Consider the following 13229-nt stretch of genomic DNA (forward strand, 5'->3'; position numbering starts at 1 on the left):
AGCTCGGCTTGGGGAAGATAGTGAACATGGCAGAACGCGTCCATGGGTCTCCCCGTCCGTAGTCTAGCCTTGACCCGAGAAAGGCCAGAGGTCATCTCACTGAGTGTGGAGCTCTCGGGGAACCAGTTGATCACCAGGGTTTTCTTATCATTCAATGGGGAGCAGAAATACTCATAAATAGTGCACTACAAGAGTACGTAGTGACCCGGTTATGGTTTAAGCGAAGGACTGTTCACGAGGATTGCGAAGAACGCGGCTTGCTTGCCTGTCACCGGTTGTGTTCTCTTCAGTTCGAGCCGAATCCCGGCCTAGACCACTGGCAGCTGGACACCATGATGATCATTAGTAGTGATTTTCGAGAACAGCAGGACAAGGCACTCCGTACCACAGACCTGACTCGAGTCGACCACCCCCGCACGAGCCAGCTAACCGGTCATGGCAGGATCGCAGGCGCTGAAGCCAATCAGTGGTCCTCGTTGGCGGTTCATCCCGTGACCATTGAGTTAGAAATCACTGACTCGTGCCCTGTTGTCAACGCTCGCCCGCTTTGTCATCGCTGTCTGTATCACGTGATGACAATGAACACTCCTCAACTCCCCCGATAAATCACATGATGCGACTGCTCGTCCTGACGCCTGAGGCACCAGCTTCTTTTCCGTTCGGTGACCGCCTGCATCATCGCGGCTTATCACGAGGGCAGCCGGTCACCAGCTTCTTTGGCACTCCTGACCTTGACCGCGTCAACCGACCTGCTTCATTTCCAAAAGTCAATAGCTCCACCCTGTCTGCTATTACATGATTATTTCTCGTACTTGCTTTCTTGAAATTGGTCAGGCATCAGGTCTTGCTTGGTAGGCTTTCTCTTATCGGTGCCAGAGGACCGATTGCCCGATTACGTTCCGCCATTTGACCTCCAAAACACCCTCGCGTACCTAGAGTATACCAGAGCTGTCTCATATTCGGCAAAACTCTGGAGCTATCTCTGGACCCGGCTTGATGGCCGCTTCCAGCTACTGATGTGTCTACAGTCCATGCATCAAGTCGAGAGCTCTAGCCCAAGATGATGACATCAAATATCTTGTCCCGTTTCCTTCCTCCGCATGGATCGCCGTCAGTGTATGAGACCATCCGACAGCACGATTCTCATTCAGACACCTCGGATATTGAGGAGCGTGCAGGGTTAGCCCTGGAGGATGACCATCTGGGTCATTTCAGTGATGGCGAACTGGAGGAAGCCCTAGCACATGCCGAGAGGGATGAATCCCCAGGCCCGAGCGATCCCTTTTTGACCCCCCCGGTTCCTCAAAGCGCGAAAGCCGCCGGGAAGGCATCCATGAAGAGTGTATCGCGAACCCGGAGATCCAGTCGCTTACGGCGACCGCAGGCACTATCGCCCCAACATAAACTCGAGGACAGTGATGATGAGGTTCCGGCTTCTCTCCTCGTGGAAGGGGACCAGGAGGATGAAGACGATCTCAAATCAAAACTTCCTCCTCCCCCACCCTCTCATAATCTCCGCGATCATGGTCCTCACGCTCGACCATCCTCACATAGGGACCAAGCGCGGTGGGAGACAGCCCGGGGACAATTACCAGTGCATAGTGCTCCTGGGAAACGCCACCATGGAGCTTTGTGGTCAGCTGGATACCCAGATCTGGCCACAGTAGATCCCAAAGTGAAAGCAATGTGGATGTGGGCGAATGTGGAGAATCTAGACAATTTTCTGAAGGAAGTCTACACGTACTATCTCGGAAATGGGATTTGGTCGATTTTACTGAACCGAGCGTTAAGCCTCCTGTACGCTCTCATTGCTTTGCGGCTTATCGCGATGGATTCAAGGCAGCTGCTGACCAGATATAGGACATTCGCATTTGTTGTAGGTTTCAGCATCTTTCTGACGAATTGCATCGACTATCGCAGTGTACGCGGTAGCAGAACGTTAGATGACATTTATATCCAGCAATGCACCAAAAAGATGTCGTTCTCTTCTACTTTCCTGCTGTGGTTACTCTCGCTGTTCTGGATCGGCAAGTCCTTTCAGTATATCCTTGATATCCGAAGACTCAAGCATATGCATGAATTCTACCATTATTTGCTCGGCATTTCCGATCCCGAGATTCAAACGATATCCTGGCAGGAAGTGGTCAGCCGCCTGATGACCTTACGAGACTCTAACCCAGCGACGGCCGGCGCTGTTTCTGCCAAAAACCGCAAATTCATGGGGAGCCAATCCAAGCAACGAATGGATGCTCATGATATCGCGAACCGACTGATGCGGAAAGAAAACTACTTAATAGCTCTGGTCAATAAGGATATACTTGACCTCACACTTCCAGTCCCGTTCTTGCGGAACCGGCAACTATTCTCACGGACGTTAGAATGGAACATCAATCTGTGCGTGATGGACTATGTTTTCAACGAGCAGGGCCAAGTTCGAACATTGTTTCTAAAAGATACCCACCGACGAGCGTTGAGTGACGGCCTGCGCCGCCGATTTATCTTTGCCGGCATCATGAACATCTTCGCAGCTCCTTTCATTGTTGTCTACTTCATGACTCATTATTTCTTTCGCTACTTTAATGAGTACAAAAAGAATCCGTCCCAGATTGGGTCGCGTCAATATACCCCGTTGGCGGAATGGAAGTTCCGGGAGTTCAACGAGCTCTGGCACCTTTTCGAGCGTCGCACGAATATGTCCTACCCATTCGCCAGCCGCTATGTGGATCAGTTCCCCAAGGATAAGACCGTCCAGGTTGCTGGATTTGTTGCCTTCGTCTCTGGTGCGCTGGCATCTGTGCTGGCTCTAGCGTCCGTCGTGGACCCGGAGCTGTTCTTGGGGTTTGAGATCACTCCCGATCGCACTGTCCTGTTCTACCTGGGTGTTTTTGGATCTGTTTGGGCGGTCGCCCAGGGTATGGTGCCCGAGGAGACGAACGTGTTTGATCCCGAGTACGCGCTACTAGAGGTGATCAACTTCACCCACTACTTTCCGGGCCATTGGAAAGGACGATTGCATAGCGACGATGTTCGGAAGGATTTCGCCACCTTATATCAGATGAAGATTGTGATCTTTTTGGAGGAAATCATGAGCATGATCTTCACGCCTTTCATCCTGTGGTTCAGTCTGCCCAAATGTAGCGACCGTCTTATCGATTTCTTTCGGGAGTTTACCGTTCATGTCGATGGCATGGGTTACCTGTGCTCCTTTGCTGTGTTCGATTTTAAGAAGGGCACCAACGTCATCTCCCAAGCGGACCCTGGTCGACGAGATCCCGCACGGCAGGACCTGCGGGCCGATTACTTTTCCACCAAGGACGGCAAGATGTTGGCTTCTTACTATGGGTTCTTGGATAATTATGGGGCAAATCCACGTCCATCCAACAAGCGACAGTTTCATCCGCCGCCCACGTTTCCAACCCTCGGGTCACCCTCGGCTATCGAGATGGGCACTTATGGTGAGCGACTGGATGGAACGCTGGCAAGGCCTGGTTTGGCTGGCGGGATGATGGGCCAACAGTCTGCTTTTGGCGCTCCTCGGTTCGGCCCTCCGGGCTTAGGCGATCACACGTCCCCCGCCCCGTCGATGCTCCTCGATCCGCATCACCAACCGTCTGCGTCCGGGTTCCGCACCACTCATCGTGCATCAGCGTACTCTCGCTACCGTCCATCCCGACCGTCGCGTACCATTTCTGACCCGATCGCTGATGAGGATGGGCCATCTACGCAGGCTCGTGGTGTTGGAGTCAGAGCTTCACCGCATGTAGCTTCGGGGTCGAGCGGGGCAGGCATCGGAACGAGCGACAGCAATTTGGGCGAATCGTGGCGCATGAATTTGGTAGACGAGAGGGACGAGGATGGTGAGGAGAGAGAAGGCGGAGAGAATGTGGATGCGCTTGCTGGGGGCGCTGGGGTTTTGGGGCTGATTCAACGCTTCCAACAAGTGAGCAAGGACAATCGGGGGCGCACGACTGTTGGGTTATAGGATCCCTCTTCTGCAGACAGTGTCAGTCCGTCAGGATGTGAATATGAACGAATTCCGGAGACTTCCGGCTCTGTGAGCCTCCCGGGTCACCTCCCAGATAGATAGTCATGAGTATAATCATAGAGATGAGATTTTCAGGCGTATACTATCCGTAGTCATTGTATTCTGTAACAAGTGTGTTCTCCTGGAGGCCCGAAATAGAAATTTTGCACTATCATTAGGCTCAACCTTCGGTAATCATCCGCCATCAGAAGGAGCAAAAAGGTGGAAAGCCACTCCCACATCTGTCTCAACCCGCCACTTTGGGTCAGGTCTTCACTCTCGGCTGTTTCATCTTCGGGAATTTGTGTTTCGAAGGGCAAATTGAGTATCCGCCAGGGTCTTATGCTTCATCTCGACGGGGCCTTGAGTGGATATGGTCTGAAGGGTCTGTCTACTGGTTTCTTACAGAGACCACAGTCCTTCTACTTAGCATTCGACCATGTAGTTACTGTACCGTATACTGGGTCAGACACTATGTTGGCCCCTTTGTAATAGTAATCCCGTGACTGTCATCTATGCCGCCCTTCATCAATATTAGTGAGTTCATCTAAGCACCTCCCCGGATAGGAATGGCATTGTGAATTGGCAGTATCTACAGCAGCTCGAGACGGGGAGACCAAGACCAAGACCAAGAAGGCCAAGGATATTAGAAGGAGGAAGACATCGAATACTTCATTAGGTGTGGGACTTTCGCTTCGGAATTTGGAGCAGGGGAACGGAGCCTGGAGGGGGGAAATTGTACAGTACTGTATGTTTATGTTATTTTTAGTAACCGCCGGGACGGGCCCCTCTTCCTAAACCTTCCTGGTGGTTGTTCCTTTACCCCCCTGGATCATGCACCCTGCAGTCAGATGATGGCTGGCAGCCATTGAGTTAGTGTGGCTAGTCTAGATGGTTTGGCCACGGAGAAGTGGTCCGTTGGGCAATATCATACTGGGTACTAAGAGAATACTGTGGGCGGAGTGGGTAAAGGACCATACTCCTGAACAGAATAAACAGTGCGGTAGTAATAACCATGGAAGACGGTAAGGGAAAGCCGAGATAATCGTTACTATGTACATGTATTATCAGTACGTAGTACGGAGTAGAAGTACGATTAATTCCTCTGGACTCCATTGGGAAGTCTGGATCCATCGATGGCGCATTCTAACAGGTCCATCCGACTAGCTGATCCTCCTTCTCGCGAATCCGGGGTTCTTCTCGGCCTGCTCTCTGTGTCTGTGTCTGTGTCTGTCTCTCTCCCCTCGTCTCCAGCCTCAGCTGTTTCTAATTTGGCCTTCGTTCCATAATGCAGAAACATGAACTATCGATGTTCAGAAAATCCCCAGTTCGACTGCATCAAGTCGGAGTATTTCTTGATCCTTGCCCTAAGAGCCGGACTGATCCGGGTTGGCATTACGAGAGGTGGGAAATGCCATGAAGATTTCATATCCGTCTGGGATCAATCAGAAACTGCAGAATTCCTGTGTATTCCGTAGTCTGCGGTAAGTTTAGTCTACGGTAGTTGGACTAGGTCAGCCTGGTCAGGACTATTTAATTAAATATTAAATAATCTTTAGATTATTTCCACGGGTTGGAAGTCTTGCGACACCCAAGTGGGTGCTTTCTCCACGGCGGTTCCACCGTAGGCTGGAGAATGCATTGAGCCAGTGCGTGAGGCCAGCGAATTAACCGCCTTCCCAATGGTCTGGCCCTGCGGTCCTTTTTTTCAGGCTTGCTCCGACCTCCGCCCTCTTCCTCTTTGGGATTGCACTGTACACTTCTTATCCTCAGTCCAGTCTGTGTTTCCTTCCCGTTCCTCTCTGCTCCTACTCCTGATCGGGGTTGTCCATTCTCTTTGCCCTCTGTTATGAGTACTCATACCACTTATGATTGATTAAAACTTGCTCAAAAACTACCCGAACTAAATACTAAACTAATCTAAGAACAGAACTGACTGCTGTTTGTGGTGGTCACTGGTCTTGGTGGTTTCCTCCAGACTGTCTCATCTTCTCTTTCCCTTCTTTCCCACCTTTCAAACTCAATACTACTACCAACTTACTACTAATCATGTTTGAATAGAGGCTTCACTGTCCTTCATTCTGTCACTATTCCCCTCCCCCCCCCCCATTTCTTCCGTCAGTCGTTTCTCTAAATAGATCGTTTGATGGTTTGATCGATCGATTCATTCACCAACCTCCACTCATTCCTTCTTTCCTCCGGGAGTCTCTTCATGTTGACTCTTGTCTGTCGTTTGCGATTACCGCCCTACACATCATATCATTTTCTTCCACCCTGTTTGTGATCCTTGGGACTAGTAATTCTTGACTAGTATTCCCATTACCAGCATCTTCTAAATCGTCTTCCGCTTCACTCCTCACTCTTCACTCTTTTCTCACGCGGATTTCTACCTCCTGCAGGTCCAAGACATTTTCCCTTTCTCCCCCGGGAACCGCGTGATCTTTCTGCTCGTATTTCCCCCTCTTTCTTCTTTCTTTAGTCTCTCTGACCATCTCATTTGGGGGTTCCTACTCTTTTCAATCTTTTCCTTTTCTCTTCATTCGTTTCCGCTTATTCTTTCACCTTTCGTTCCTCACGTTGAGGATTCCCTCCCCTTTCCCCCTCGCCCCTCCCTCGTTCCGGGGCGTCTTCGTGCTGCCTCGTACCTTCATCCCTCCCCATCGATCACCTTCTTCGATGATGTTCCGAGCCCGGCGATACCGGGTTCTCCTGGTATTTGCGGCCATCTTTGTTCTAGCTCTTGTTCATTTCGCCGGTTCACGAGAACAATCCTCTGCTAGTTGGCGTGCATCGCCGCCCGCCGATCGTCGACCGGGGGCCTCAGCCCCGAACCCACCCGCCGTTCCTGAGCAAGCCGCCTCTCAATCTCCGGCCTCTCCTCCGTCCGCCCATGACTACAACCCCGAGCAATTCTCTACCGAAGAATCCAAGGACACTTTACCTGATGTGGCCGTAGAGGGTCCCCCCTCGATCTCAGCCGAATCCCCCCAGCCATCCGAGGAGCCTGCCACCGAGAAGGACGGGGACAACCGGAAAACCACTGGACTTGGAGCTCCAGTCAAGGGCCAAGGCAAATTGGGAGTCGAAACACCCGCCGCAACATGGACACGCCCACATTGGCAGAAGCTGCCCGAGCTCTTCCCGATTCGGAGCGAGGACATGATCCAATTGCCATCAGGTCAGCCCAAGCCGATCCCGAAGCTGCAGGCGGATTTCAAAGACGAAACCTCGGCCGATAAAATGACACGCCTCGAACGCTTGTCGGAAATCAAGGAGGTCTTTGAGCGCGCCTGGACTGGGTACAAGACCTCCGCCATGGGACACGATGAGATCAAGCCTCTGCGGGGTGGATTCCGAGATCCGTTCAATGGCTGGGGTGCTACGCTGGTGGATTCGTTGGATACTCTCTGGTTGATGGATCTGAAAGAGGAGTTCTCCATAGCAGTCGACTATGTCAAGACGATTGACTTCACTACCACCTCCAAGAGGAACGAAATTCCCCTCTTTGAAACTGTCATTCGCTACCTGGGTGGGTTGATTAGTGCTTACGATGTTTCGGGTCACAAATATGATGTCCTGTTGGCGAAAGCCGTGGAACTGGCCGAGATTCTGATGGGAGCCTTTGACACCCCCAACCGCATGCCTTCGCTTATGTACAAGTGGACCCCGTAAGTCAATTTCGTCCGTCCTCGGGTAATTGCATAACCCCTAACAAGTACATGTTACAGATCTCACTTGACCAGACCCCATCACGCCGATAAGAAGGCCATTCTAGCCGAACTCGGCTCGCTCTCAGTGGAATTCACACGTCTGGCGCAGTTGACCAAAGAGAACAAATATTATGATGCTGTTGCGCGCATTACCAACGAGTTAGAGAAGCTTCAAGATCAGACCCAATATCCCGGCTTGTGGCCCGTGAAGTTGGACGCCTCGGGGTGCCGCAAGAACGCCAACGCCAACGCCAACGCCAATGCCAATGCCAATATCAATGCCAATACTAAGGAACTCACCAAAGCTCGCCTCGAGCAGGAGTATGCGCGCGACCGGCTCCCTGTGACTACCACGAGTGCTCATTCTTCCAAGCCGCATCCTACCAAGCCGGCCCCGACCGACGCGAAGAGCTACCAGGACTACTTCAAACCCCGCGATGCGCGGTCTCTTCACGAAGATGCTCAGCTTGCAGAGTACCCTGGAGCTGTGGCGCAAGGTCCCGGTGGCGCAGCTCTGAGCGCCCCCGAAGCGCAGTGCACCGGGGGTTTGGACACAGCCACCATTGACAAAGAGAAGTACAGCCTTGGAGCTCTTGCCGACTCTACATATGAGTATCTGCCCAAGGAGTATATGCTTTTGGGCGGTCTCAATGATCAGTACCGTTCCATGTACGACAAAGCTATGAACACAATCCGTCAACATCTGGTCTTCCAGCCTATGATTAAGGGCGGCTGGGACGTCCGCTTTCTGAGCACAGCGATCATTCCCAAGAATAAGCCAGGCCCCACGGTCATGGAATACAAAGGGGATCACCTGTCATGCTTTCTTGGTGGAATGGTTGGCATTGGAGCCAAACTCTTCGGCTTGGAAGGAGATATGGACCTGGCTAAGCAATTGACTGACGGCTGTGTGTGGGCGTACCAATCTACCAAGAGTGGTATCATGCCCGAAGAATTCTCCCTGGTTCCGTGCAAAAAAGGCCAGCCTTGTGAATGGGACGAGTCGACCTATCACACTGCTTTGGATCCTGACATGCTGGAGCGTTTTGCCAAGGCGCAGGAGCGGAAAGAGCAGAAGGAGAAGGAGGAGGCAGCGGCTGCAATGCAAGCCGAGGCTGAGGTAGCTGACTTGAAGAAAAAGAAGACTCTACTGGGGAAGCGCGAGCGCGGTAACTGGCACGTCATTGGTTTGGAAGACGAGGCCACACCGAAAAAGCCGGAACCCGAGCAACCTCCTGAAGAGGAAGAAGAGAAGGTGCCCTCGCACGAGGAGTACGTGGCGACACGTATCAGTAATGAGCGCCTTCCTCCCGGGGTGACGAAGCTCATCAATCGCAAGTATTTGCTGCGACCTGAGGCTATCGAGTCGGTATTCATCATGTACCGTCTGACTGGCGACGAGTCGTGGCGGAAGAAGGGTTGGGAGATGTTTCAAGCCGTCTCGAAGTACACTCGGACGGAGTTCGCCAACTCAGCAATCGACGACGTCACCGTCACAACTCCCGAGATGTTGGACGAGATGCAGTCATTCTGGCTCGCGGAGACGCTGAAGTACTTCTACCTTCTTTTCAGTGATCCGACCGTCGTCAGTCTTGACGACTATGTACTGTAAGTCTTTCCTCTCGTTGTGAACCCCATCAAGTGCCCTGGCTAACGGACACACCGCAGGAATACCGAAGCGCATCCTTTGAGGCGCCCGAACTAATAATGGCTTTGTATGCATGTGCATTTTGCGTTCGTCCTGCTTGATTCTTAATTCTCCCCCGTTCTTACTCTTTGCTTCCCTTCATTGCTGCTTTTGCTTGTAAAAGTACAGATACCACGGTCCAGTCCACGAGTTGTTGATTGATGCATTCGCCCTCCCTATTACTGTTTTGTCCCCCTTCGCTTTTCTTGTGGGATGGGCTCCGTTATTTCTTAGCTGGCTTTGGAAATAAAAGGCTCATATATGGTGAATGGTGCTGCTGCTGTTGTGGACGATGATGTGTTGTATAGTCGTACTATTGTACGGGATTAAGTAGATAATGGAGTGGTAGACATATCACTGTCTCTTTACAAAATGCAAGAGAGGAAAGAGAAATTAATGTAGGCCCTTTGCTGTTTCTAGTGGCTGTCATCAGGTCATCAGTGAAAGAGTGAAAGAGTCCAACGATGGGGCCATGAGACGAGACGAGAGGCGGGGGACAAGCGAAGCGAAGGGAGGAAGGACGGGAATGACGTCCCGCCCGCCCGCCTTCTTAATTGATTATTGACAGCGTTCCCTCTCCGCTCCAACTCCCATCTCTCCTCCTCTCTTCACCCGACCTCTTCTCCTCTCCTCTCTTCTCCTCCCCTCTCCTCACCTTCTCTCCAACTCCTCCTTCCGCTCATTCGTGCTCCCTTTCCTGGCTGGAGCAGCGCCTTATCCGACTCCCTCGCTGCGGGCGCAAGACGGGATGAGTGCAGGGACACGCCACGCCCGACGAGGACGACTGAGCTGTGGGAAATGGAGTTTGAGGTCACCCTGGAGAACGAGCAGCAATTCTGGGACGGTGAGTAGTACCGATCTGTTTCTTTCTCCATTGCCCGATCGTGCTCAGAATATACTGCGAAACCCCTCTGCTCGCTACTTCAATTCATTCGGAACTAATTTTGTTGCGCGACCTTGTCCGCAGAAATCCAAGAGATCGTTTCCGCCCCTTGCTCCTCGGAGGACCATATCGACAATGCGCTTCGATCGTATTTGAGCCTGGCTACGAAGTATAAAGGTTTTTCTCAGGCGATCGTCCGAAACGAACGGATGCAGTCCAGCTGACGCAGGACAACCGACAGATGAATACCTTCAGGGCGAGTTGGATGTTACCCGGTGCTTGTACAAGCTCCTGGCATCCAGCATCTTTGCATCGCATGCGGACTATGTTCGACGACAGATGATCTATTGTTTGTTGCAGGTACGCCCCGAGGAGTTCGCACATTGCCTCATGTAATGTGTGGGAGGGGGTGTGTGACGACGTCTGACATGGGGCATGATTTGTTTTCCAGGACGACGACCCGGCTACACTTCATCTCATTGCCTCGCTCTTGCTTTTCGACGGTCGCCAACATGAAGAGGCATTTCGGATGATGAACGAGGAGGGTTCATTTCCGCGGTTGCTGGAACTGCTGCAGGTCCGCAACCGTTCGGCGGATGAGAGCATGCCGGCGGGCCTGCATCGGCTTCTCATGGACTTGATGTATGAGATGTCGCGGATACAGCGGGTGAAAATTGAGGATCTGGGTGGGTTTGCGCCGGCGTTTCTTTTCCCAAAACATGCCTCGGTTCGGAATTGTTGACCCTGTCTGTGTGCATGGCAGTTCTTGTGGACGACGATTTTGTTCGCGGTCTCTTTGACATCATCGAGGATCTCTCGTACGATGTCAACGACCCTTATCATTATCCAGTCATTCGCGTTCTGGTGAGTGTCGCGTCCAAGGTGGAAAGCAAATCGCTAATGACTCTCGGACAGCTGGTTCTGAACGAGCAATTCATGATCTCGGCGCACGATCCCGTTGACGAGCAGTCACCCATGAATTTCCTGACCAACAAAGTCATCAAGGTTTTGTCCATGTACGGAAATATGTACAAGACCTTTGGTGAGAATATAATCCTCCTAATCAATCGAGAAGGTATGTGGTGTTTGTTGTGGGGTGCAGACCAATGCTCTAACATGCTACAGGCGAAACGTCCCTCCAGCTCCTGACGCTTAAGCTTCTATACCTGATCTTCACCACTCCGAGCACCTACGAATACTTCTACACGAACGATCTACATGTCCTGGTTGACATTTTGATCCGAAACTTGCTGGACCTGCCGGAAGAGTCGTCCGCCCTTCGACACACCTACCTCCGGGTTCTTTATCCGTTGCTCGCTCATACGCAGCTGAGACTGCCGCCCTACTATAAACGTGACGACATCAAGCGGATGCTCAGTATCTTGGTCAATGGTCAACTCTTCCATAGCGAGGCGGACCAAGAGAGAATCATGCATTTTAACGAGGCAGATGAAACAACTAGAAGACTGGTTCTCCGATGCGCAGCCGTCGACTGGATCCGCGAGGAAGAGTCGACGGAGGTTCAGAAGGCTGCGGTGCCACCCCTCAAAACCTCCGATGGCAATGACGAGTCGCCTGAGGGCGAGTTTGGTGCACCGCTGGAGCTGTCCCAGACACTCTCCCCGACGAGTACCGTGGATAGCTCGTCGGAGAATCTGTCTCCAACCCGTGCCGATGATGAGGCTGGCACGGGCTCTGCTAAGCTGAATGCGCATCGCAAGCTCAGTCAGGCGCAGAGATTGGGGATGCACCTCGAGCCGGCCTCGTCATCGTCGCTTAGTGTGCAGGAGGTGGCATCGCAGCACGAGAAACCGGGCGTGATCACGCCGAGCCGAAACAATGCTCACTTGGACAGTCCTTTCAGTCCGTCGGCGAACAGGGGGAAAATCAAACCGCTTCCCCCGAATCCTCGGCGCTGGAGAGGCCGTCCTAGGGCGGAAGATGATGAGCACGTGGACAGAATTCCGGAAGACCGGGAAATTCAGACTACGAGTCCGCTACCCCCGCCTGTCGCCAGCGGAGCGGGCGATCGGCGGAATTCCACCAGCACATCAAGCCTAGCAGTGCCAATTCCTCGGGCCCCGCGTCGGTCCGCCTCCAACCCCCCGCCGGCGGTCCCTCCGCCGCGACGGTCGACCCATGCCACTGTCCCCGGCATGGCCACTCTCTCGGTTTCTAGCCACTGCACACCGCTCACCAGTCCCTCGCGAGTCGTTCCCCAGCTCCATCATAATAGTGTGAGCGCTCTGGGGGGTGGGAGCAGCTTGGTCAGTATGGTTTCCAATTCCAAACATGGGCATAAACCCGAACCTCCCCGAGCCCGTCGCTCGGGACGGGAAAGACTCACTTCGGGGGATTCCTCGCATCGACCGGAGTCCCCTGCCGAGCATGAAGGCTCGACTCATTTGAGCGAGGGGTATGCGTGCGATGAGCAGGAACAAGCTGTCGGGCCGCCCACATCCTTAGGGATCAAGTCCGGTGGTCCGGTCAGTGTCGAGGAGGCGGTGCAGAACATGTCTGTTGGGGACTGACGATCTCCCATTCTTTTCTAATTGATACTTGTTTTTGAGAATCATCTTGCATTGGCATATCGGCGCGTTCTGAGGTTTAATTTGTCTATGAGCTATTTAGTAGTGAGCTTTTCAGCATGTGCACTTCACCTTGACCTGCTCAAGTTGGTGACAGAAACGGCATCTATTGTCTTCTGGACTAGAGAGTAATACCAACGATCAAGCACTGTCCACTGCGGAAAAATAGTCTGGTCCTGAAGCAACATGGGATTGCCTGCCCCATCTGATGGAAGCCGAGTTCCACTGCGTCGTCAGCGGGATCCATTCGTTTGATGAGGTCGTATGGTACCGTATACTCCACCGGGCAGGGGATGTATGTACGGTATTTGGTATTCTGTGCGAAACATGTGTACTG

General features: G+C 52.5%; 3 protein-coding genes across 3 annotated transcripts; all 3 read left to right on the forward strand.

Moving 5' to 3' along the window:
* Positions 1–680: 680 nt before the first annotated feature.
* On the forward strand, positions 681–4092 carry atgI (autophagy protein ATG9). Its single transcript, XM_040944966.1, has 2 exons — positions 681–1797; positions 1861–4092. Exons 1-2 carry the CDS (start codon positions 1061–1063, stop codon positions 3980–3982), a joined length of 2859 nt encoding a protein of 952 aa, XP_040800170.1. The 5' UTR covers positions 681–1060; the 3' UTR covers positions 3983–4092.
* Positions 4093–6703: 2611 nt separating this feature from the next.
* On the forward strand, positions 6704–9439 carry BO72DRAFT_380870 (class I alpha-mannosidase 1A; the record flags this gene model as incomplete). The annotated part of the gene is made up of 3 exons (XM_040941403.1): positions 6704–7692; positions 7753–9342; positions 9403–9439. The coding sequence occupies 3 exons, from the start codon at positions 6704–6706 to the stop codon at positions 9437–9439; spliced, it is 2616 nt and encodes an 871-aa protein (XP_040800171.1).
* A 780-nt stretch (positions 9440–10219) lies between these two features.
* On the forward strand, positions 10220–12835 carry BO72DRAFT_380871 (uncharacterized protein; the record flags this gene model as incomplete). Its single annotated transcript, XM_040941404.1, has 7 exons — positions 10220–10265; positions 10389–10481; positions 10534–10664; positions 10756–10990; positions 11068–11168; positions 11220–11379; positions 11430–12835. The coding sequence occupies 7 exons, from the start codon at positions 10220–10222 to the stop codon at positions 12833–12835; spliced, it is 2172 nt and encodes a 723-aa protein (XP_040800172.1).
* Between the last annotated feature and the right edge of the window lie 394 nt (positions 12836–13229).

This window comes from Aspergillus fijiensis (genome assembly GCF_003184825.1).
Source record: "Aspergillus fijiensis CBS 313.89 unplaced genomic scaffold BO72scaffold_31, whole genome shotgun sequence".
Lineage (NCBI taxonomy): Eukaryota > Fungi > Ascomycota > Eurotiomycetes > Eurotiales > Aspergillaceae > Aspergillus > Aspergillus fijiensis.